The following is a 23,469-nucleotide window of genomic DNA, read 5'->3' as shown; positions in this document are numbered from 1 at the left end:
CTGATTTGTCCGCAAAAGAAATCTCTTTTTGAATGACCTGAGCTGTGCCAAGTAGTCTGCATACAGTACATCAAATTACAACCAAACACTGAGGACATACATTACACCCTAATTGTCAAGTACATACTGAAATTCTTCGTTCATTATTTATGACACTTTTGTGCCTGTACCTCTAACACCAGGCTCTGACGTCAGTTTGAAGATTAATGTGATTTCAAGGCCATTTTGTCATGTTTGTCTAGCCCTCTGTTAGCTACTAAACAAATAAAAACACAGGACGTGAATGATAGTTGTCCACAAAAAAAAGCAAGTATGTACTGTAAGCCAAGAGGTCAAAATATATCCACTCAGGCTGACTATGTGCTACTGCAGTAAGTACGTAAAGAACAGGTAGTGTTCATTATGAGTGTTATTAGTCTCTATGGGTGCCCCTTAGTGCCTACTGTCTGAACTGGCTCGCTGGCTGTGAACTATGACCTCACTGTAGGCTCGTACAGCAGATTGGGTCGGGTGAACTACATCACAGTGTCAAGGCATAGCATGGCTCATCATGGCAGAAAACATTGGAGTAGCACCTGATGGTGATAAAGAGGTTAAGGGCCTGCATCGGAAAGCAAGAAATACCTGTATGGTAGTTTAAGTAATGTAATATAAAAAAAAGACATTTCTTAAAATTACATGTGTCTTGGGGGGGGGGGGGGGGGGGGTCTGTTTAGTGAAGGCAGCATGAGAATGAAACCACGACACAGAATACTGAGTCCGAAGAAGAAATGCAGCAAAATCTCAAAATAAGTCCAGAATGTGGATCCACAGTGGCCAGAACTTGGCATGATCCTTCCCTGATCCACGATGAAGTGCAGGACAGACACACGGGCAGTCCAGACATGTCATGTCATCTCATCTTTAAAAGGTCCAGCATATACTGTTCATATTGCTCTTCATTTCATTACACTGTCTCTGATTTGACATACTGCAGTTGATCTGATTCTTTACTCTGAATAGTCTAGGAGCTGTGTCAACCATCCTGTCGTTCAGGTAGAAATCTCCACCAGCCACCTCTTCACTTCAGTTTAGCAGGACTATCTCTCTGCTGTACACCCTCGGGGACTTCCATGGGAAGTATTGTCAGATTAGGCAAAGCAGGCAGGCAGGGTCAGTGGCATGACTGGTTAGAGCTACAGGCTGGAGGCCGGGGCTTCAGCTGTGGTAGCTGGGCACAGCCGCCTGTTTCTGGGAGAGACGCAATAGCTCCTCCCTGATGGCCTTGATCAGGGAGGCAGAGGAGTGGGTAGGAGGAGATGTATCCAGGGGTGGCGGGGCTGACAGATAGCCCACCCCCGGGATGTCTAGGTGGGCAGGGGGTGCCGAAGGCTCCCTGATGCCACTTCTGGGCGTCTGGAAGATAGAGGAGGACGAGTAGTCAGGACAGTCCAGGAACTGAAGGCAGGAAGAAAGGGAAAACAGAAGGAGAAAGAGGGAGAGGAGGAGGGAAATATTTTAGAAGATAAAAGAAGAAAAATGTAAAAAGAATATCAAGTGACAGAACTAGAGAGTGGGAGAGAAGAGAGAACTAGAAGAGAGTAGCATAGAACTATAAGAAAACTAAAATTGTATATCCATAAAAAACTAAGAGAGCTTGTAGGATATGGCTGCCATTATTCTATATTACCTATATATAATATTTTTCTTATGTATATTCTATATATAAGAAAAAATCTAAATCAAAACTGACTATTTGGTTTCAAGTCTGTCTCTTAATGCTTTCCGCTGTCTCCAGTCTCTAGTTCATTTTTGGTCTCAAAAGACAAAACATGAAATGAAACACAAGATAAATTTGACTATTTCATATTTCATAGAAGACCTTGGTCTTAACAAAATCAAATCTGTGATTCACTCACTGCATCTTTTTCAGGCTCAGCCCTGGAGAAATTGTCATCTTGGTAGTGGTTCCAGCCAATGCCTCCATTCTGGCCTGGAGCTGCCCTGACCCCTGCTGGGTAACCATTCAGCCTGCTGGACAATCCCACCTGTGTAAGATGATGGAGCTGGGCGCCTACACACACACACACACACACATACACATACACATCACATCAGAGCTACAGGACCTGACACTCAATCCTCAGCAGCACCTTTAACACACTTTGATGCAATCACTGCAGTCTGAAAAGCACTCTGTCTCCTCTGTGCTGTGCTCTATATGATAAATGCCAGAATCCATTTCTATTAGTGTAAGTCACATGATGGCAGCAGCATCACGCCAGCTCCTTTAATAATTTAAGGGACAGACAAGGCTCTTTCAGTTTGACAGGTTTATGGGTCAGAGGTGTGTGTCTGTATTAAGGAACAGCGCTGTGGCCCACATCCAGAAGTGATTTAAAATAAATTGTGTCCACAGATAAACACACATAAATAAGTTTAGCAACCTTCAAGTGTTAAATCGTAAGAGGCGTGCACTTGTCTTTTCCCATAAAAAAGTTTCGAAGTGGAAATGAGTTTAAGACATATGGGCTTTTTTGCAGGTCAGTGCAACATCTGAATCCAACATGTAAACAAGTTTATGGCTGTTTGCCTGCATGTGTGCAGTTTCCACTTGTACCTGTGGTTCCCCCTACTGGTCGCGGTCTGGCAGATGAGGGCAGCTCGTCAGCGTAGAGGCCCCTGCTGGAGTACAGGCTGTCTGGCTGGAGCTGCTCACATTGCCCTGCTGTTTCTCCTGGTGGCAGGTAGCTCGAGCCAAGGCCCTGCCTGAAACACAGAGAAATGCATTTTCATTCACTTAATTGTGATTTAATGAAAAATGTAAAGTAAAAATAGAATTCTTATAGAATTCTTCTCTGTTGCAGTCTCTACGCTGTCGTATCAATGGAGCTATCCAGCTATTCTATAAAAGCAGTGACAATGTGGACATCTGCAGTTACATGAGGTACAGAAGTTTTCACCTACTTTATGCTTAAGCAAACAAATTAAACTTAAAAAAAACTCGCTGAACTGATATTGTTCAGTGCTGCATACATATGAGAGGACAGACCTATTGGACAGTGTGTGCATTTGTGTGGGTGTTTACATGCATGACTGTGCTAACAACAGGGCCATCGGTCACCCTGATTCTACTGTATGTGGTAGAAGATATAACTTAGTATAGCACAAGTGGCTGACAGCTGCCGATGATACTTTAGTTCCACTGTGTTCACATTTCCAGTGAGTTGTTGACCACAAATACATCAGTTGGGTTTTCTTTGGCTGCTCTGCTTTCTAGAAAATGAACTTAAATTGTTGGTGCTGCGCCTGCACAGTGAGTGTATCTGTGTTATGATATGAATGTGTGAATGTGGATGGGTGCCTTGGTCTTTTTAGAGGCAGTTAGGAGACCACTGCTTGGACCTGATCCATTAAACCAATAAAATAAAGATGACTCCTCTTTCATTATTCATGAGGCCCAATTCACTGGATGCACCTAAAGGAAAACATGCCTACTAAAGTGAAGGAAAATCAGGCTGTACTGATCAATAAGAAATCATTTTAGCGTAGGAAGAAGTGAACGTCAAATAAGGAAATTATTTATTAATTTATACATGAATATTCAATTTTCATGGACTACTCTACAAACCTTGGTATCAGGCCTTGGACAGCAGGGGGGGACATGCCCAGCTCAGTGAACCTCTGAGGAAGACAGACAGACAGTGCTCAGAAAGTCAGCAACAACAGTAATGACAAAGGCTGAAAAAGGGCAGCTAAACTACAGTACGTGACCGTATTTGTGGCTTATGAAATATTCAAAAATTGTATATATCTCAGCTTTCATACTGTATCCAGTTCTAGCAGAAACAAATATCGCAATTAATGTAAAGGTCAGTCGATGTTGATATTTCTTATAAAAGCAAAGCAGTACTGCGCCTATTGCTATGTACAGTGTATTCGGGGCTCACTCCATGTACTGGAGTAAACAGTGTTGTTTTTACCAAGCATGGTTTTGTTGGATATCCTTCTTTCTTTACAGTTGACCTTTTACAGCATATTAAAGCACTGAACCCTCAAAAGCAGAACCAGCAAATAACTTTTTATGGCTCCGCTGCCCACTGTTAAGTCTCTCTCTATATTTGTCACCTGGGGTGAACACCAGTGCTGGACTATAAGGGACAGAGTAGTGATTAATGTATGTCGATAGCTGTAAAATGCATTTATGCATTATGAATTTTAAGAATGTAAGTGAGAAGTACAATTACCATAGTGATAATTAAGTTTAAAGTCAAGATAGGAATATGTTTAGTTTTAGTATCTTAAAACAACATTACCATGAAATACTATACAGTACTTCATTTTTCCATTGAGAGGGTGGAATGCATGGTTGCATCTGCAAACTACTGGACATTTTTTAAAACAGTCAACGGTGACAGCATAGGCCTCACTGCTAACCTAATCTGAGTGATTTCATGGGCAAAAATCTTTACAGCTTCCTGTACCGCTAATATAAAGCTCTGCCAACTCATAACTTTTTTTTTCACATATAATGGCCATGGGCACTGAAAACCTTAAACTTAATTTTAGCTCAGCTCTAAACTTCAGTAGGAATTTCAAAGGAGGGGATACGCTATAGATAACTTTCACTTTGTCTCTTGGCAGGTCCACCCATAACATGAACCACTACGAACAGTGTATCGCACATGCACAGTATTACTAACTCAAAGTTTAATGTGTGAACAAACTGCAGCACTGCATAAACTGGCCTTTGTATTGTGCTGCTTTGCACAGACCTCTCTTCAATAAATAGCCTGAATAAAAACACAAATACAAAAGCAAACACTGAGATTGTTATTCCAGTCGCCTTCAGAGCAGTTATATGACTGTACCTTCCTTGAAACCAGCCTACACTGACAGGAGCTAATGCCGAGCAAGCATAGGCTGGGCATATTACTGTAGAGTCTTAGAGTTGAAGATAGCTGACAGGGGTTGGAAGGTCGCAGCTCCATCGGGGCGACAGATGGAGGAATACTTAACTGATTAGTTTGCTAAGAGGACACGATTAAACTTGAAGCTATAGGCTTCATGCTGTGAATGAGCGGAAAAAACCTTGAGAAAGGGAGGAGATAGTGAATACAAAGGATTGTACACGTGTCTGTTTACGGTTTTGTTGTTCTGCTTTTACAAATTTAAACAGGTAGCCTATTTCTCTTAATCTGCCCCCAGATTAGTGAAATTAACAGATTGATGACTAGAATACAGTTTACAGGATCTTAAACGCTTAGATGCCATGGAGAATCATTTGATGCTAACACATAATTGTGTTCAGTGCAACACAAAAGCAGTATGATTTGATGTTGACTGAATGGTTAATGCTTTATAAAAAGTATCCTGTAGATGTAAGCGCCAGGGATGGCTACTTACACCAAGAGCTTGATAGGAAGGACCCCAAGGTCTGGGGCCACGGCCTGGAGGGCTGGAGCAAGAAGGGTTGGTGTTGACCCCTGGGAGAGTGATCCCTGCGGTGCTACCCTGAGAGGTGGGCGACACTAGGGCAAAGGCATCGTCCAGCAGGGAGTGCATCTGCTGCCGCGCCTCCTCAATAGATGGCTGTGGTGGCATGTAGGGGGGTGGGGGAGGGGCATGGCCTGGAGGAGAGGAAGCGGGACCCAGGAAGACGTCATCGGTGGGGGAGGGACTCCTGTGAGGGGATCCTGGGCCTTGGTCAGGGTCTGACTGGAATAAACACAACATACGTACACACAATTAAGAGACGTAGAGGTTATACAGTATGTGGAAGATTGTATAATGATTCTCCTGTACTACTCACTACGTAGGCCACATTGTTGACTCCAGGACACTTTCTGTACGCAGCATCACTGTCTTCACTGATGAGGTGGTCTTTGTCTGCTTCCATCATGCCTCCATTCAGCTGCTCCTTCATCCTCTGTTTGGGAGAGCGTCTCCCTCGACCACTGAAAAAAAATAGGAGAAACGTAAATTAATCTATTCATGAGTATTTTTTATTTACTTCAAGACAGGCCAGAAAAATGTAGTCAGCCCTGCACACCCATATACACAAATCAACTTGTCCACCACCAAACCAAACAAGTACAATGACTTAAAACATGAGCCCTAACCTTTTCTTGGATCCCATGAGGATGGAGGACATCTGGGCATCTGGGTCCAGGATCTTGTCGATCTGTATCTGTGCTTTCTGATAGATGCGATCCTGGTCCTTCGCATCTCCGAGGCCACTCGTCACGTCATCCATGGCGGGGAAGTCGTAGTGGCCCTTCCTCTTGGCACGCAGACGTATCTTGTTACGATGGTGCTCAATCTCTGACTTGTGCCTCAATGCCACCTGGATCTGAGGAGAAAATCACCTCATTAAATGTCAGCCTTAAAATATGCACTGATTAGTGTGGACAAATCACAAGAACTACAGCAGCATCAGAGAATACATAATTTTATAAATATTTAAACTAGTAAATTAGTGAATCATATCTTCCAAAGGACTTGCAACGCTGTCATCTGTTCCTATTAGGTATTCTTTATTACGCTGATAAAAATAATTGAAGTCTTTGATACCTCTGTATCTGACAAAGAGCCAATTTGGGCTTGAAATGTTGTAATTTTCTCATGTAATAAAAAAGAACATTTTACAGGAGCAGATGAGTGTTGCCTGTCCTTTGGGAGAAAATTCACAGTGCATGTTTTCACAAGTAAGGTTGAACAAGTAAATGAATCACTTTTTTAATCCAAACCAATTTTTATGCCTTTTTCCATTGTGGTTGCACTAGTTTGATTGAATTTTCTAGCAACAAGTGTCACACTCCGCCATTATCGATAAAAAGTCACATGACTCAAAAACATTCTTGTCTTTCATATCTTAGAAAACAATAAAATGTTTATACTTTTAGATTCATTTATTTGCTGAAAAAAAGATCAGTTTTTGCCAAGCAGTCAGAAGAGCAAACCTCTTTGTTGATTTGGTTGGTGTCAGACAGTTTGCTGTTGATGGGTGGGCTGTGCAGCGGTGGGACAGGCATGGGCTGCATGGCGATAAGCTGGACTTTGTTGGGGAGTCTCCTGCTTGCATCTGTGGCACGAGACATCCGATCGACGTGCTCAAAGATCGAGGCTGAGGACAGCTGCTCGTTTGTACCATTCATAGGAGGAGGACCTGAGGAAGGAAGTATATAAACAGAGGTCATAACTCAGTCAGCACAGACTCAGTCAGTCACTGCAAGTCTAAATGCTAATGTTGACTTAAACTAGGGGACAGAGCACTGCGCAAGGATCTCTACAAAACTTCTACCATTGTATTTAATTGACAGGACTACATTTGAAATATGACTAAAGTGTGGAGTAAATGATTCCGGTGGTGACATGAAATGAACAACTTTGTTTGTGAGGTTGATTGTCTCTACGCTGTGACTGACAGCTCAGCAAGCAGTGATGGATGGTGAGAAAAAGCAGAGCACAAAACTACCACAGAAACAAACAGACAGCACACAGACACAGCTGCTGGAGGTCAAGCCTGAGGTCTATAGAGACACAGACGGAAAGAGGACAAACTCTTACCAATTCTATTCTTGCCTGCAAAACGCAATAGAAAGGAAAAAGAGTTTTATTGAGGTGAAGGAGATCAAATAAATGCACCTAAGATAGAAGTGGTTACTGTATGTTGACAATAAAATTTAAACAAAAGCCTAGTGAATTGAGGTCTGGCCACCATGAGTGCTATTGTAACGTTTAGAAATGAAAAGAAAAATAAAGGGGAGAAGCAAAAAGAGAGTCATCTGGGAGGATACATTTCCACAGTTGATAAAAGCTTCTCGTCTGCTCATGTGAAGTTTATTAATCAGAGAAAAGAAAGGAAGGAGCTGCTTCTGATGAGCAGAAAACACACAGATCAAAACAGAGAAAGATGCTACATTAAATAATACTGAGTGTGTCTTATTTACAACTACTTATAAACATTGTGGCCGAGCATATACAGTCCCAGGCAGAGATTTATCAATAACAAAACAAAGCCCATTCCTCTGTGGGTGAGTCAGGCTGTAGTCTGTGTGCCTGACTGACTCTGGCTCCAGCACATAGTCACTGAGTGGCATTGCAGGCTTGAATCTATCAACAAGCTGTCAGATAGAGTAACTTCAACTACCCCCCCCCCCCATTCCCTTCTCTCTCGTCTCTCTCTTCTGTCTGTACTTCTTTTGACCACTGAATAGAGTTCCTACCAGGTGTTTCTTTTACCCCCACTGTTCCCCTCTGTAATCTTTATGTCACTGCTTGGGTTGGTGCTGTACTTTTCCTCAGTCTTTCTCTGCTTTGTCTGTTTTTTTTTCACCACTTCACTATCTCCCCTGCCCTCAATCTGTCCCCCTTGTCAATCAAATCATGCCAGCTTGAGTTGCTCCCTCTTTATCTCTTTATGTCTGCCCAATCCCTTCAGTCTCATCTCCTTCCCCTCCCCCCTTTCGTATTCGCTCTCTGTGTTTGGAAGAGTGATGTGAGTGTTGCCACTTGCCATTTAAAACATTGATGGGGACCTTACGGGTCTGCTTGCCGTCGCTGGGTGTGGCGTGGGCTCTCAGGTTCTCCTCAGTTGATTCCCGCTCACTGGAATGGTCACTTACCACAGAGTCACCGTCTGACGGCGAGATCCTACCCAGAGAACACACACACACACATGAATAATACAAGTCCAAGAACACACTAACATGCTGAAATGTCATGCATGAACGAAAAACAGTGCTTTTCCAGAAAGGTAAAAACTGGGGGGATTCTTCAAAGAAATGATCATGTGATTTAAATGCATTAAAATATTTCCACTGACAGAATGATCAAAATAACAATTTGTCCTTGCCAGCTATCAAGTGAGGAGAAACAACCACTGTCGACCCCACACTGAAATGGACTATATTAGTGAAGTTAGTAAATGCATTAAGCACTAATTGCTTTACTAATGTTTTGATGTCATATGTCTATAGTGATCTGGGAGATGTTGGCAATGGTACACAAATTCTTCTAAATACATTATTACAAAGAAAAACTGAAAATACCTATTTGAAACCCAGCTATGATTAAATGTAATTCTTGAAACTAGTAAATATAGCATGTGTATGTTATCATAACTTAATATAAGTGATACAGACAAACGGACAGAATGCAAGACTGGAGGAAGATCCCTCACTGTCTAGTGCATAAATAATTGATCTGAGGATCTGTCAAAAGTTTTTCATCTGGTTGACTGACTGTCCCAAGTGAGCTGAGTGATGGGGTAAAAAACAAGCTACAATATATAAATATCTTAATATCTGTATCAAGTAGAGGATTCAAACCAAACGTGAGTAAACAGTGAGGGTTTTGACCAGGTGCTGGATAAAGGAATAGAAAAACTAATCATGACCTCTTGACCATCACTGAGTAAAACACTAGTCTAAAATGAACTGGTAGTGCTAATTCAGACCCTCTTTTTGATGCTGTCTTTTTGTTATGTAACCTATAACAGCATGACCTATATAGACATAACCTGATGTAATGTTCTCATTTTGTCTTCTTTATTTGAACTCATCATTAACAGTTTTCAGGCTCTTGCCCTGTACTATGAAGGAGCATTGACCTTTCTCGCCTTCGACCGCTGCGGGACGCCTTCGTTGAGGAGGTTTTGGACATGGGAGTGGGGATCTCCCCGTTCTCAGATGGACTGAAGCCATCTTTAATGGACATGGGCAAGGGTCCAGGGCCAGGCCCGGGCGGGACAGACTCCTGAATCACCATGACATCATCCTTACTCTGCTGGCCAAGGTGCAGCTTGGCAAAGTCAAAGCCTTTCACACTGGGAGCCTGCAACTGAGGACAGAGGCAGAAGAAAGGGAAGAGAGGAGGAATACAAAGTTTAAGGAAATAAGGAATGGAAAGAAAGGTGGAAAGACATATGGCAGACATTACAGAGGTCAGATAAATATTTACAATACTGTGAATATTTACTTAATGACAGAGACATGTAATGTTAATTGTCTTTAAGTGGAATCATATTTGAATATGACATTGTTGCATAATGACTTCAATCTATAGTTTAAACCACGGTGGCAAATATGCAGCGAGTTCAGACAGTGACTGAATGACTGACGGAGAAAGACTCAGACAGACATGAATGAATAAAGAGAAAGAGGGACAGGGAAAGATGTGGGGAAACATTGAGCTGCTTTCTTTGCTTTGAGGTGGTGGGATACGGAGGCTGAAGATGGAAGCAGTGAGACTATTTGAGTGTAAAGCCCTCGAGTCTTTCCAACAGCAAAGAAGTAAACACAGGATGTCAGACCTCAGTGTGTGTGCTTGCAGCTTTGTGAAACTTTGGCCCTATGACACTGAAATGTGTATACAAGAGAAGAGAAGAGTGACATGACATGTTCCAGGTAATTCTCTGAATCATACGCACACTCACTGGGTTTACTGATGCAAAATGTCTGGCTTAGAAGAGGCTTGTTGGTATAAAACTGCTAATCCAGTGTGTTGCTTGCCAGTACAAAACTGCTAATCCAAAGAGAGAGCGAGAGTGTGTGTATGTATATGTTTGTGTGTGTGCTGCTCTCCACGGCACATAAACAAGGCCAGTCTTTGAAAGGGAAAGCATTCAAAAAGCTGAAAAGTAAACGCTGTTTCATTATAATCAACACGGAGACTGAATGAAAGAAAACATACAGCTAATGATATATCCCAGACATTATACTCACTAATTACTACTTAGCCCGGTCTAATGGTAAATTGGGGAATCACAATAAACAGTTGATACATGCAAAATGACGTCTACTACTTCACAACACAGTGATATTATATTTTCATTAGGATCTAAAGACTATAAACACACCAATACTACGGTCCACAGTGAAATCCACCATAATGTGAAATACTGGATTTCTGTATCTGGACATCACAACCGTGTAAAGCAGGATCCTAAATGTCTATTAACAAAAACAAGCACTAGTCCTTATGGCTACTGAACAATATACCTCCTCATTTGCTCTCCTTCCTTTAGTTAACACTTTCATCTTGTCTTCTTTCTTCATCTCCCCTGTTTTCATTGTAATTGCTTTGCTCTCTTGTCTCCTTTGCTCTTCTGGTTTAATTCCTTTCTTTTTTAAGTTTAACTTTTCCTCATCTTTGTCCTCGTCATCCTCCTCCTCTTCTTCCTCTTCTTCTTCTTCCTCTTCCTCCTCTTCTTCTTCTTCTTCCTCCTCTTCTTCTTCTTCCTCCTCACTGCTCAAACTCTGTTTGCTCTTGGGAAGAGCTACTGGTCTCTAAGCAGAAGCAATGGTGAATAGCATAAATACTTTGAGTGATGCTATTGTTTCTGTATCTGACATAAACTCAAAAGCTGAACTATTAACTATTGACTAGGGTGTTGTTCTTATATAACTGTGCAAGATAGGAACAACTACTATTCAGACAGCAAACACGCACATAAACTAGGTCTCTTCTACATCTAGAAACACCAGACACTGCTCTGTACCTTCCCTCTTTTAACCTCCTTCTCCTCCTCCTCTTCCTCCTCTTCTTCTTCATACTCCTCTTCTTCTTCCTCCTCATACTCCACCTCACTAAATTCTATATCCTTCTTAGCTGGAGGGAGTGTCTGGTGAAGAGAGGTCCTTGATTCTCTGAATGAGGTAGTGGACTGAGAGAGGGGGAGTGGGGTTAAGTGACAGATGATTGTGTTAAGCAGAGAGGGCAGGCTAAGTGATAGTTACTTCTGCACATTAGATTCATTGCATTAACCCAGTGTGGAGGGTTTAGTTCACAGCACAGCTCAGGGAAATGAAAGACAGACACAGACAGAAAGATCCACCAGTAAGTCAGGAAGCTGAAAAAAAAACAAAAGCCTGCAACAACATGCTAAAAATATTTATTTTAGGAATGTATTGGAGGGGTATTCCTGTGTCAGCAACATCTGACTAAATGATGAAAGAGTCGCTGACTGTGAAGCGGCAGCTGAGAAATAGCACTGCAGGTGCAGCTCCCTGGTATTATTGTTGGTAAGTACAGCACAGTCGAAATGCCACATGCCAGTGCATTAGTCCTACATGTCATGTGCAAAAACAAAACAAAAAATACCAAAACATTGCATGACAGCTGGGCTTTTCAAGTCATTGGTATTGCTTTCAAGTATGACAATACATTAGCACTACTAAGCAGTATACTGTGTGTCAAATGTATAGTACTAATAGTAATAGCAAATTCAAACACAGAAAATTCCCTTTTTTCCCCCCTTTTTTTCTCTGATGAAGTTGACCCTGCTTCTCTCAAAGTGAACTGATGTGACTATACAGCCTGTCATTTCATTATTGTTTTAAAATATTTTGTTCATCAATACGTATAGTATGAGGGACCTCAAAGAGCAGAAGAACTTTCTCTCCTGTCAATTAACTTCAGGGCAAAAGGCACATGTGCTTTAAAGTAAGAGAGAGGCGATACTGAGACAGGAAATAGCCTCAGCGCAGCCAAATGGCATTATCTCTATTTCAAGTGAAGGCAAAATGGAAGGAGAAGCTTTTCAATTGTCGCAAACTGAAAATGAAATGAGACAAAGGGGAACTGAAGGGCAGGGTTGTTGGTGTTTTAAGCAAAAGAGTATGTAAGGAAGCATCAAAACAGTTTTAAATAAAATAGAAGAGCAGCCAAGTCACATTTCATGTTCTAGCTGCATTAAGGATTCTAATCCAGTTCGTGTCCTCTAATAAATCTCTCCACTGGGATCATTAAAGTTTTACTAATTTAATCTAAAAGAAGAAATGATGAAGTCCAGATTTTGCGCAGTCCTCCAGCACATTCATGGCAATGACAGATACACCTAATTAGTTAGCAGTTCATTTGGATTTAAAAGTGGTCTCATCTTTCTGGCTTTCCACATCAGTTGCCTTGAACCTTTCTGTGCAGAACACAGTAATGTGAAATAATGTAATATAATGAAACCTACTGAAATATTGTTTTCTTCTTGATGGCGGATGTTACAATAGTGGCTGTGGTGCCAATTAGTGTCAACTTACATATTTCAAATGTGTCATTTCAGTCAGACACTGTATGACACTGATCGGACTCTACCTTCTGTCTCTGCTGGATGGAGGTCATGGCATCTGGCTGGAACTCCAGCTTGTCTGTTCGACACAGTTTCCAGTACAGGATGGAAATGATGACGATGACCACGAGGAGCGGGATCACCACCCCAATGACGATCCACATGTTGTTGTTCTCAGCGTCAGAGGGCGAGGTCGCCACCTTCTCTACAGCTATAGACAATGACATTGAGAGAGAGACAAGAGAGCATATTGAGTCATTTCATTTGTGTATGCAGTTCAATATTTCAAGCATATCCTTTTATTCCCTGTTCACAAACACATTGAGAATGCAAAGCTAAACATGCAGTATCGTTGGAGTGCTGGCTCTTGTCTCACTGCTGTAATCTTCAATGCAGACCTTCATTAGTTTTAATTAACACTCATTTCATCCCCTGGGAAAGTACCGAAAGAGAACACAGTCAGCACAGAGACAGAACTCCCTTGAGGGGCTCTCATTAGGCCTTCATCCCTTGTTTAGATTCTTAATGAGGAAGACAGGCTTTTGGTACAGTGTGTACAAGGAGAGGTAATTAGCTCAAATGTTACTATAAACATACAAAGGAACACTTGGAGCCAGCAGCCAGCTTGTATCCTTTTTTATGTCTTATTAGGAGCTTGTGAACAATTTTCCTAAAATTGTGTCGTTTTTTTTCTGCATTGCTCTGTTCCAACACCTTCAACAGCTCTACTCAGTGAAGTGCAATTAGACCATGAAAAGTTACCTTGAACTGTGCAATTCACATAACAAAATGTACTGTATTTCAAGTCATATACCAACAAAACAACAATGGTAACCATAACTACAATAAGAATAAAATAATTATTCACATATAGGTAAGTCCCTTCTTTCTTGCCTATATCCACAGGTAAACAAAACACTACACATCATGTTCATCGCTTTGCTGCCCTTGAATGTTAGTTATCTACTATGTAAGAGGTACTCACGCTGTGCCAAAATGCCCTGGACACGATATCCCAAGACGATGGCCGCTCTTTGAACGTCCAGGCTATTGAGTAGGTTGGCTGCTTGATCTGCAAGCATCCTCTGACCACTGGGGCCCTCCACAAAATACACTATTTCCAAGGGATGGTCCACACCCACCAACCGGCTCGAACTTACAACCTGGGAGGGGGGAAAAACAGAAAGGTACAATATGTATTTGTCCAATCATTCGCATGAAATCATGTGGTATAAAAGTTCATGCAGATATAAAACACTTATCCAGTACCTAACAGGATATAAGGCTGCCCTTTGTCATCAGAGCAACTTTAATCCACCTCTGAATACTGTTATCCAAGTCTTGACTTGTTTGTTTTATAAATATTTTTGAAGTGATAAAAGAGGTAGTAATCTGTTTCCATAAAAGTTCAGGAAGTTTGAATCTGGCAATTGGAGATTGTGGGAGATTTTGACTGCATCCTAGACTCTTCAGTTTGTTTAGCCATGTGTTCAAGGGCATTAGTATGTTGGAATAATGTGGAAACATTCCTTGTTCCACAGGACACATTGTCTTGTATGTGGAAAGGATGCCAGGGCCCTATATTCCTTGGCTGTCATACAATTACATAGAGCAATCACCAGGCCTAACGACTACTAAGAGATGACTGCCGGTACTGTCCACCATTCTTTTTAACAGTTGGCAGACAACATAGCATTTTGTCTTTTTCCAAATATAAACATGTCCAGATGAAGGAAAAAGGCTGAAAGACATTGAATAAAAAAAAATATTTGCAGGCTTGGAATCCTCAGTTTTGTGGTTTTTAGCAATCATCTTGTTAAAAGGTCTTTGTATCTCTGTTGATGAATGATGATTTACACACACACACACACACACACAGCGAGGTGCAGGCTAGAGTGAGCTTCAATTCAAGTCCATCAAAATTAACATTAGTTGTGTGACGTGTTTTAATTTTGATACTCTCATCTGTAAATGTTTTCCTGCTGTAACATTTGTGGCTAATAGACAGTGCTCAAGCAACTGGAAAAGAAGTGCTTCCAAAAATGAACATAGGGTCCATTAAAGATGAGGCACTACACTCTCTACATTTAAAATGGAAAGTCTAACGAAGGCTCTAATGAGCAAAGTGTCAAAATTTCAATAATACAGATGGCTTTTTAATGGAGAGTGTGGTACCTCCTTTTCTATAGAACCCTGTAATGATAATCATTTTTGAGTTTTTGTGACTGCAGAAACTAAAATTCAGGCACCAACTCTGTGGCCTCCTTCGTTGTCATTTGCTGGATTGAAACTTGCTTTACAAGCCCCTGATAAAACATCCATGTGAAACTACATATTCAAGGGTTCTCTCTGATCTGCCACTTTTTTTAATAGCAGTGCACATTCACTTATTGTCTTCAGGCTCAGAAATAACGTCAAATATCTTAATTGTATTGTATGTATTGTACACCTCTTTAACTTAACATGAGGCTGTTGTAGCTGTACTTGTAATTGCTGCAAGTCCTTTGTCCATTCTTGTACAAAAATGTTGACACACACACATATATAAAAATAGCAAACTCATCATATGTAAACTTGTGTGTTCCCATTTTTTCCCATTCATTGTTTAAATATTTCTGCATGTTGGCTAATATGTGTGTGCAGTCTCCCTCTGGGTGCCCTGAGGCACAGTGCAGTCTGCTGTCTGCATTACTGGAAAGAGTAAAGCGCAGGTCATGCCTGGGTTGACACAGAAAAACGGCTGGGCAGGCTCCCTCATCCAAAGTCTAATCCAGTCCATGCATGGTTATTAGAGTGGAAAGACGGCAGCGTGAATGTGTGTGTTATTGCACGACCCCAATTCAACCTCCTCTTTTATCTGTCTAGGCAGACTCATAAGGTATTCTCATAGGTGACAACACCACACTGATTCTGTCATGAGAGTCTAGGGCATCTGTTTGAGATATATGTCTTATATGTGTGTGTGCAAGAGCGAGACAAAGGATTCTTCTGAAGTTCAGACGCTCTGAATCATCTCTCTCTCATTATATCCAACAGACACTCAAAGATGCCTCCCGAATGACAGTATCCTATCAAGGCTGGAAGGAACACAAGCACATAATAAGGCTTCTATGTATAACACATATTCATATTTGTGACTGTGAAAAATGTCATTTTGAAAGGCAGAAAGGATGCCAGAGCCTAAAATTAGAGATCTAATCTTAGCACCGAGACAGACATTACAGGTTTACCACCAATATGGTCCACCGGGTTTTATGGAGATCATGCAGTAAGCAGAAAGGTCAGAAACAGTGAGGCTGCTCCTCAGCCAAGGATGATATTTATCACTCTGACAGCCCCCCTGTTTAAAGACCACCATATGCACTCGGACTTCATGAGGTCAGATCAAATATGCATCTCTCGTCTACCATAACAAGTCTCTTTTATCCGAGTGTTTTGCTCTCCCTGTACCTCTGATTTCTGAATCTTTTAGCTACCAGTCTCTGTATCTCTCCCTCCATAATGTCTACCCTCTCCACAACAGAGACACACTCTTAATCATCCCAACTGCAGGATACAGACAGAGGAAGAGAAACAATTAATAATTGATCTGCTCTTAGCAGCTCCGTCAAGTAACAGGACTGGAGAAATGAGGAAGAGGAGAAAGAACAACGCCTCATGAGGTTGTGGTCTTTGAGTGGCTTGCCCCTGGGCTGAATGGGATGCTGTTGCCATAGAGACAGAGCCCTATCCTGTCCCCTTTGAGATGAGCTGAGCAGGTGCGGAGCGAACCCACAAAAGCTAGAGCCTGATTAGTAAAGCAGTAAGGCTTTCAGTGGTTACAAACACTGCAACGCTCACATAATGAGGCCTCAGTGCTCAGGCAAGGTAGTTAGAGAGAGCTTGCATCAGGGAATAATGATATAAATGGTACAAGGAAGGAAGCTTTTTTTAAGATTTAGTGAGTAATCCATTAACAAACTTCTTGTGAAAGTTTTGTTGTGTAATAAACAAGAAATTCAACTAGTAATTCTATTACATACTCTATACTGTTTCCAGAGAAAGGCACTGCAATAAGCATATCTTGAACAAACACTGCCATGTCTGCCTTACAATAACTTACAGTTTTGTATCGAGTTTTAACATTTTTATTTATTATAAAAAAGGTAAAAAAAGGTGACTGTAAGGTGACTTGTTTTCTAATTTACTTTCACTTAATTTAAGAAATTTTAGAACAGACAATATGTTGAAATAAAGACGACAACAGCAGCAGCTGAACGGTTCAAGATAATGTCACTTAACTTAAGGCAACAAATTCTGCAAGTATTTCATACAAGTGAAATTATCTACCCTGGTTGCCTTTTTCTACCCAAAAAACCTGACATGAAATGACTTAAATTTCTTGTGAGGTTTGATAGATTTTGCCCCGTTTGTATTATCTTCTCCAAAGGCTATGCAGCTGAGAATACAATCACTGAATGCAGACTTGAATAAATCTATACATAGATACAGTACCTGAACACTGCTGTTGCCTATAGTGGTGGCTCTCTTAACACGTGTGACTAATCCCATTGCCTCCCCGAGTAACATGGCCACCCGGCGCTCCATGTTGGCTTGGAAGGTCCGCTCGCCCACTTTCTGGTCCAGTACACCCAGAAGCACTATGTACACAGACAACAGAAAAAACATACAGAGTATCAGCACAACGGGTCTCAAATTTAAGTAGTTGCAGCAGCTTTTCACCATGCCAAGAACTGAAACCATTATACCTGTTCTGACCCAGGAGGAGCGAAGCAACTGGCTGGTGTTCAACTCCGGATAATGGAAAGCTGTTACAAAAAGTGCAAAATGATGTATAAGCGTAGTAAGGTTTAACCGAAGTTCATTGTTGTTGATCAGAACTAGAAAACACTCAGAAAGCACCAGCTATTACAGTAAAGGTGAAATATGAGTATATGGAAATAGCTAAAATATAGAGAGACAACTCTGCGGTACTCACGCTCAGCAATCTGCAGTACAGGAAAGCCCATGTAATAGCTGAATTCCACCATTGTGAGCTTTATCAGAGCATTGCTGACATCTGACCCCATCAGATAACCCCTTGAACCACGCACAGTGAAGGTGATGTCCACCGGCTGCCTCACTAGCCGTTGTTCCTGATACTTAGGAGCAGCTGTGGTGATGTTTACAATCTAAACACAAATAGACAGACATGCACTGTTCAGCGGACAGACCATTACACAACATAATGTACAAAACTTCTTCCATTTTGCTGGTGATGCAGTTTCTGGGAAAACTTGTTTGTCTCTAAAAGAGTTACAATGAAGTTCCCAATCTGAAAATCACTGGCTTCAGTCACTGGAAAGTAGAACACAAAATTGGGCAGTGTGGGCAGAGGAAGTTTGCTGGTTGTTGATAAATAATATTTCCATGCAGCAACAAATGCTTGATTTAATCCTTACATTTATTCCAACTAAAAGACTATAATATAGACCAGTGTAATAGGATTACATAAAACTCTACTGAAGCCAACCAACCACATAGCCAAATAAGCTTTTTATTAACAAACAGTAAGCTTCTTTAATACCCAACAACTAGAGCATGAACTCCTCCAAGTACATGTATTCAAGTGAAGTATCCTGGGGTCTTGTTGATGACTGATGGTAAGATGGAGAATGAGATGGACAGGAAGATTGGTGTGGCGTCCACAGTGACATAGTAAAGAATGAGCTGAGCTTGACGGACTCAACAATTGTGATTAAACAGATTAGCTCCTGTTTACAAAGCAATATCCCAGTCAAAGTCAGCCTTTGCTGCAGCAATCGCAGTCATGCTTCCCTGCCTTCTGGTTCCACTCACATGCACTGTGAAGTTGGTTGACTCCTTTGAGCGCCGACGCACTTCTGCAAATGCCATGGTCAAACCTCTCTCAATGCTCTCACTGAAGTTGCAGAACCGCACATCTATGTGACTGGGAACAAACTGCAGCACTGCATGGAGGGAAGACAACGAAAGTTTTAGATCAAGTGGTGATCAAAAGGTGATCACAAATGTTGACAACAAGACAGCTTGTGAAAGGTCATTTACCTGTGTGGATTTGATATTTTCTGTCTGGTGTTGTCCAGTTGGGAGACACAGACAGAAAGCGGCGCCCAGACCTTCGCAGGGCATTGATGACAGATATGGCTGTGTACACAACTGGACCGGACACCACCCGAAACACAAACTTTGGTGGGGGGTCCACAACCTTCACAGACAAAGCAGGAATATCAGACTAAGACAAATCACTCATTAGAGTCATTTATTCACAGTTAAGTGGCTTGTGTTAAATAATCAGCTGATGTTTTTGAATGGTCATTGTGGGTCTTGTGGATCTTGATGTGACTACTCCTGTGGTTAGTTTATCACAGAACCACTGATAAAACACTTGGGAAGTGGTCTGGCCTTCATGGTTTATGTGCACCACTGTAATATCGTGTAATGTACACACACACACACACACACGCACACACACACGCACACACACACACACACACACACACACACACACACACACACACACACACACACACACACACACATAAAAACCGAGATACACATATACTGTATGTGAGGGCCACTACACAACAGTTCATCCACTCCAGAATCACTGTATTCTAATAGGATCTCTTTTACATCATAATGTGCCTATGTTGTCATTACATGTGTCTCTTAATTGCCAAAAGAAGACTAAAATCATGCATGCTATCACCTTAAAATTAATAAAATGTCTTAACCCCTGTTGAGATAGATTTACCTGCAGCTCCACTGACTTGTTGAACTCCCCTTTCAGTATGTCTCTCACTTGAGATTTGGCATATCCAACAGTGGCCCCGGAAGGAAAACCTTCAGAAGCAAACACAAGGATGGTTATTGTTTTATTCCATTATAAGAAAGATCTAATATATGTATATTTCAAATTAAAATTACAGTTTTAAGTCCCAATTTGCATACATTTCATACACCAGTGTACAACAGTACATGTTGATTACATAACAATTTGCTGTAATATAACACAAAGCATAATTAAATGTCAAACTAACCTATTTTTACTAAATAAGCAGGCCTGTCAAAGTTGCAGAGGTACTGTCTTGATGTTGGAGATATAGTTGTGGTCTTTCCACTGGTCGTATAGATGATGTTGACACTAGCTGAGGCTTCAGTGGTGGCAGTAGTTCTAGTTGTGACTTGATGAGAAGTAGTGGTGGCAGTTGTAGTTGCGGGTACAGCAGAGACTGTATTAGCTTCACTGCTGGTTGGGATCAAGGTCATTGTGGCTGGGATGTCAACTCCATCTTCAGTCACCCCCTGATCACCCAACACGACTGGGGGGACCAAAGTGCCATTAGATGTGGGTTCAGTTGAAACTGAAGTGACATCGCTAGTTTGTTCAATTGTAAAAGTAAGTAAGTAAGAGTCTTGGGAAGTTAGTTGTGTTACGCCAGCAGTGGTGTTGGCAGCAGGTTCAGTGGGAACAGGGGAGAAGGCTATGGTAGCAGTTAAGACAGGAGTGGTGTGTATGGTACTTTGTGGGAATGATTCTGTAACAAACCAATGGACATCTGTCAGAGAGGAGGGAGACACTACATCATCTGGCAGCAAAGGCGTGGCACTGGGTGGCATAACTTCTGTTAATGTATTACTGTTCAGGCCAAGAGTCAGTGTAGGTGCCAACCAATCTGTGGTGGACACTTGACCACCCCAGACAGAAGAAGAGGGATCAAATAAGTGGGTTGGGACTATGGAAGGATCCAGAAAAGGCCCAGAGGCATTAACCAGCTGAGGACTCTCCTCTGTGGTTACTACTGTGGTTGATTCGTCATGAGGCTCAAACCCTGACAGATCACTGGAGGACTCATCCTCAGTGAGTTTGGTGTCAGTGGTGAAGCTGCTGGTGGGTGTGATGTCTGTAGCACTGATGGACACCACGGTAACATTCCCTCTGTGTTCAGCTCCAGCGTCTGAACTGTTGTTGTCCTTGGTCAACTGAGTGGTATAATACTCCAAGCTGTTCATGTCAGGTAAGAGGACATCCGTCGGTTGAATTGTGAAAGTATCGAGCCAATCTATGTCTGATGCGTCGGCCATATCACTGTTAGCTGTGGGAGTAGGTTCCAGTGTATAGTGAGTGGTTGTGGAAAGAGAGGAAGGATGAATGGATTTTAGTGGAACAATGATGCTGTATGCTGTCATGAGGCTGGGAGAAGGTGAGACATGAAGAGGATGCCGGGACGAAGGGGATATGCCCACTCTGGAAGGGAAGGATGTGTCATAGCTTTCTGTATAGTCCTCCAGATCATAAGAGTCAGAGAGCACCTTGGTGACCAGAGAGTAGTCCTCTCCATCTGCATTTAAGAATGACATTGTCTCCAAGTAGTCCCCAGATCCCCAATCAAATTCCATGGTGTTGGTGGGGTAGAAGTCCTCTGGAGAGACCTCAGTGGGTTCAGATGAAGGCGATGAAGGGTGGGGGGCGATGAAAGGCACATTGTAGCCAGGGGCCAGAATCTGATCTGGGTTGGGTAGCATGTTTATGTCATGTGCTGATCTTTTATCCTCCATGGGGGCACTGCTGGGGCTCAGCTGGTCCGCATCCAGGATTTTACCATGAGATTCATCTGTTGGAGAGTCAGCGAGAGCCAGTTTAGGGGGCTCAAGAGGCTGATCAGGAAGTGAGGTCATGATTGCCAGTGTTTGCTCTGATGCACCATCCTGCCGCTTGCTGAAAGTTTCTTTCTGCTCAGAACTGAGACCTAGCTGAGGTGTTGTTGACCTTGTAAAAGCAGAGGGGCTTAATGACGTTATGGACTTATTTGACTGAGGCTGCAGCTGGGATCTTGTAGGAGTTGGAGAGAGAGAGGAAGATTGCCTGGCCAGCTTCCAGTCTGTGGAGAGTTTAGCGAGTGTCTCAAATTGTGGACTAAACCCCAATACAGGTTCGGAGGGGCTTAATGATGGAGAGGAAAGAGGATGTGGTTCCTCTGCAAGGAGGTCACTTGCTGTGAAGGATTTGGAGTTTTCAGAAGCAACATGTCCCGACTGAAAATGTGTGATGTCAGCCGTCCTAACTTCATGGTTTGGTTCAGAAATGGATGGCAGGGAACCAGGTGAGTCTGGGCTCTCAAAGGCAGTATATTGCGAGGCTGGTAAGGCTGATGGTGATGACCCTGTTGAACTTGGAACATCTCCAAGAAATCCCATGGGGTGGTGTGTGGAGTCCAACAGAGACTGATCTGCAGAATAACAAAGAGAATGCTTCAGTTTAGTATTGAATGAAAGAAATATTCATGGCTGACTTCAAACAAAGGAAAGGGATGAGGGCTAGACTGTAATTAAAATTAGACTGCTTCTACTGATTATTATCATTCACACACTCAATCTGATTTATTTCACACACCAATATAGGGAACATAACTTGATTATTACTCAAAGTGAGTTTAAATATCTCTTTTATCCACAACCTCTGGATGCAAATGATTTCAATAAAGTTGTTGCTTTTGTAAACACAATAACCTGTCAATTTGTAATCTGATATCAACCCTGATATCAAGATTCAATCAACTGTAATTTCATCACTTTTAGCAAAAATAGTGGCCAAATTGTTCAACAGAGAGTCAGGATGAGACCAAACATGACTTTGCATGGCAGACAGGCATGCATACTATTGTATGTTATGTTGTATAACTGGACATGAACAACAATGGCATTGCATTAGAGGCATAGTTAGTTTGCTCACAAGGACGTTTTATAGGATTACCATTAATCATGAAATGAGTCATTCTAAGGCCGGTCCCCCCTGGAGCCGAGGTCACAGAGTGATAAATAGACTAAACAGTACAGTGAGACACTTCATTGAATCTGTAAGCTGTGGTGGGTTTAGCGTGTAATTTGAGACCTTGGCCTATATTAAATAAAATCAATACTATATTGACAGATGATTTGTAAACTGCAAGTATTGATAAAAAATGGAATTTGAGATCTATGAAATAGTGAGGTTGGTTTACCAGAAAACACCAGTTATTCAGTATACTGTATATTACAAGTACCTGCAACGTGTAAAAAGTGCACCACTTCACTTTGTGCTTGTGTGTGCTTGTTGACTCCTGAGCAAAATCATTAGACCTGATCACTAGTCTAACTATTGTCCCATTTGCTAAAGTGCCTACAAAATGGAACCATTAATCCTGAGGAAAATGCCAATAAGAGGAGGGAGTAAGGAAACACTCACAGGCTAATACATAGCCAGTAGTTTTGAACTACGAGAATATGCTGACATGCATGCAATGACCCTATGTTCCAAACTGAATGAGTGGTTGCTCTGGCTCAGCACCTCAATGATCTGGGCTTTTTACCCGTGCACTCTAGGGAGAACATCTCCTATCCTATTTTATGGTACCTGACTTTGG

General features: G+C 41.8%; 1 protein-coding gene across 1 annotated transcript; it reads right to left on the bottom strand.

Moving 5' to 3' along the window:
* Positions 1-1,197: 1,197 nt before the first annotated feature.
* Positions 1,198-22,264, bottom strand: LOC139286911 (UPF0606 protein KIAA1549). The gene is made up of 24 exons (XM_070907849.1): positions 22,104-22,264; positions 20,107-22,010; positions 19,821-19,909; positions 19,112-19,271; positions 18,884-19,014; positions 18,024-18,216; positions 17,794-17,853; positions 17,540-17,685; positions 14,031-14,208; positions 13,072-13,256; positions 11,483-11,647; positions 10,983-11,270; positions 9,593-9,822; positions 8,498-8,634; positions 7,549-7,563; positions 6,942-7,147; positions 6,102-6,331; positions 5,792-5,936; positions 5,382-5,697; positions 3,930-3,937; positions 3,611-3,663; positions 2,600-2,748; positions 1,899-2,053; positions 1,198-1,437 (listed from the first exon to the last, which is right to left on the bottom strand). The coding sequence occupies exons 1-24, from the start codon at positions 22,262-22,264 to the stop codon at positions 1,198-1,200; spliced, it is 5,544 nt and encodes a 1,847-aa protein (XP_070763950.1).
* Positions 22,265-23,469: the final 1,205 nt, after the last annotated feature.

This window comes from Enoplosus armatus, chromosome 6 (genome assembly GCF_043641665.1).
Source record: "Enoplosus armatus isolate fEnoArm2 chromosome 6, fEnoArm2.hap1, whole genome shotgun sequence".
Classification (NCBI taxonomy): domain Eukaryota; kingdom Metazoa; phylum Chordata; class Actinopteri; order Centrarchiformes; family Enoplosidae; genus Enoplosus; species Enoplosus armatus.
The sequence above is the reverse complement of the archived record's forward strand: the minus strand, read 5'-3'. Positions and strand labels throughout refer to the sequence as shown.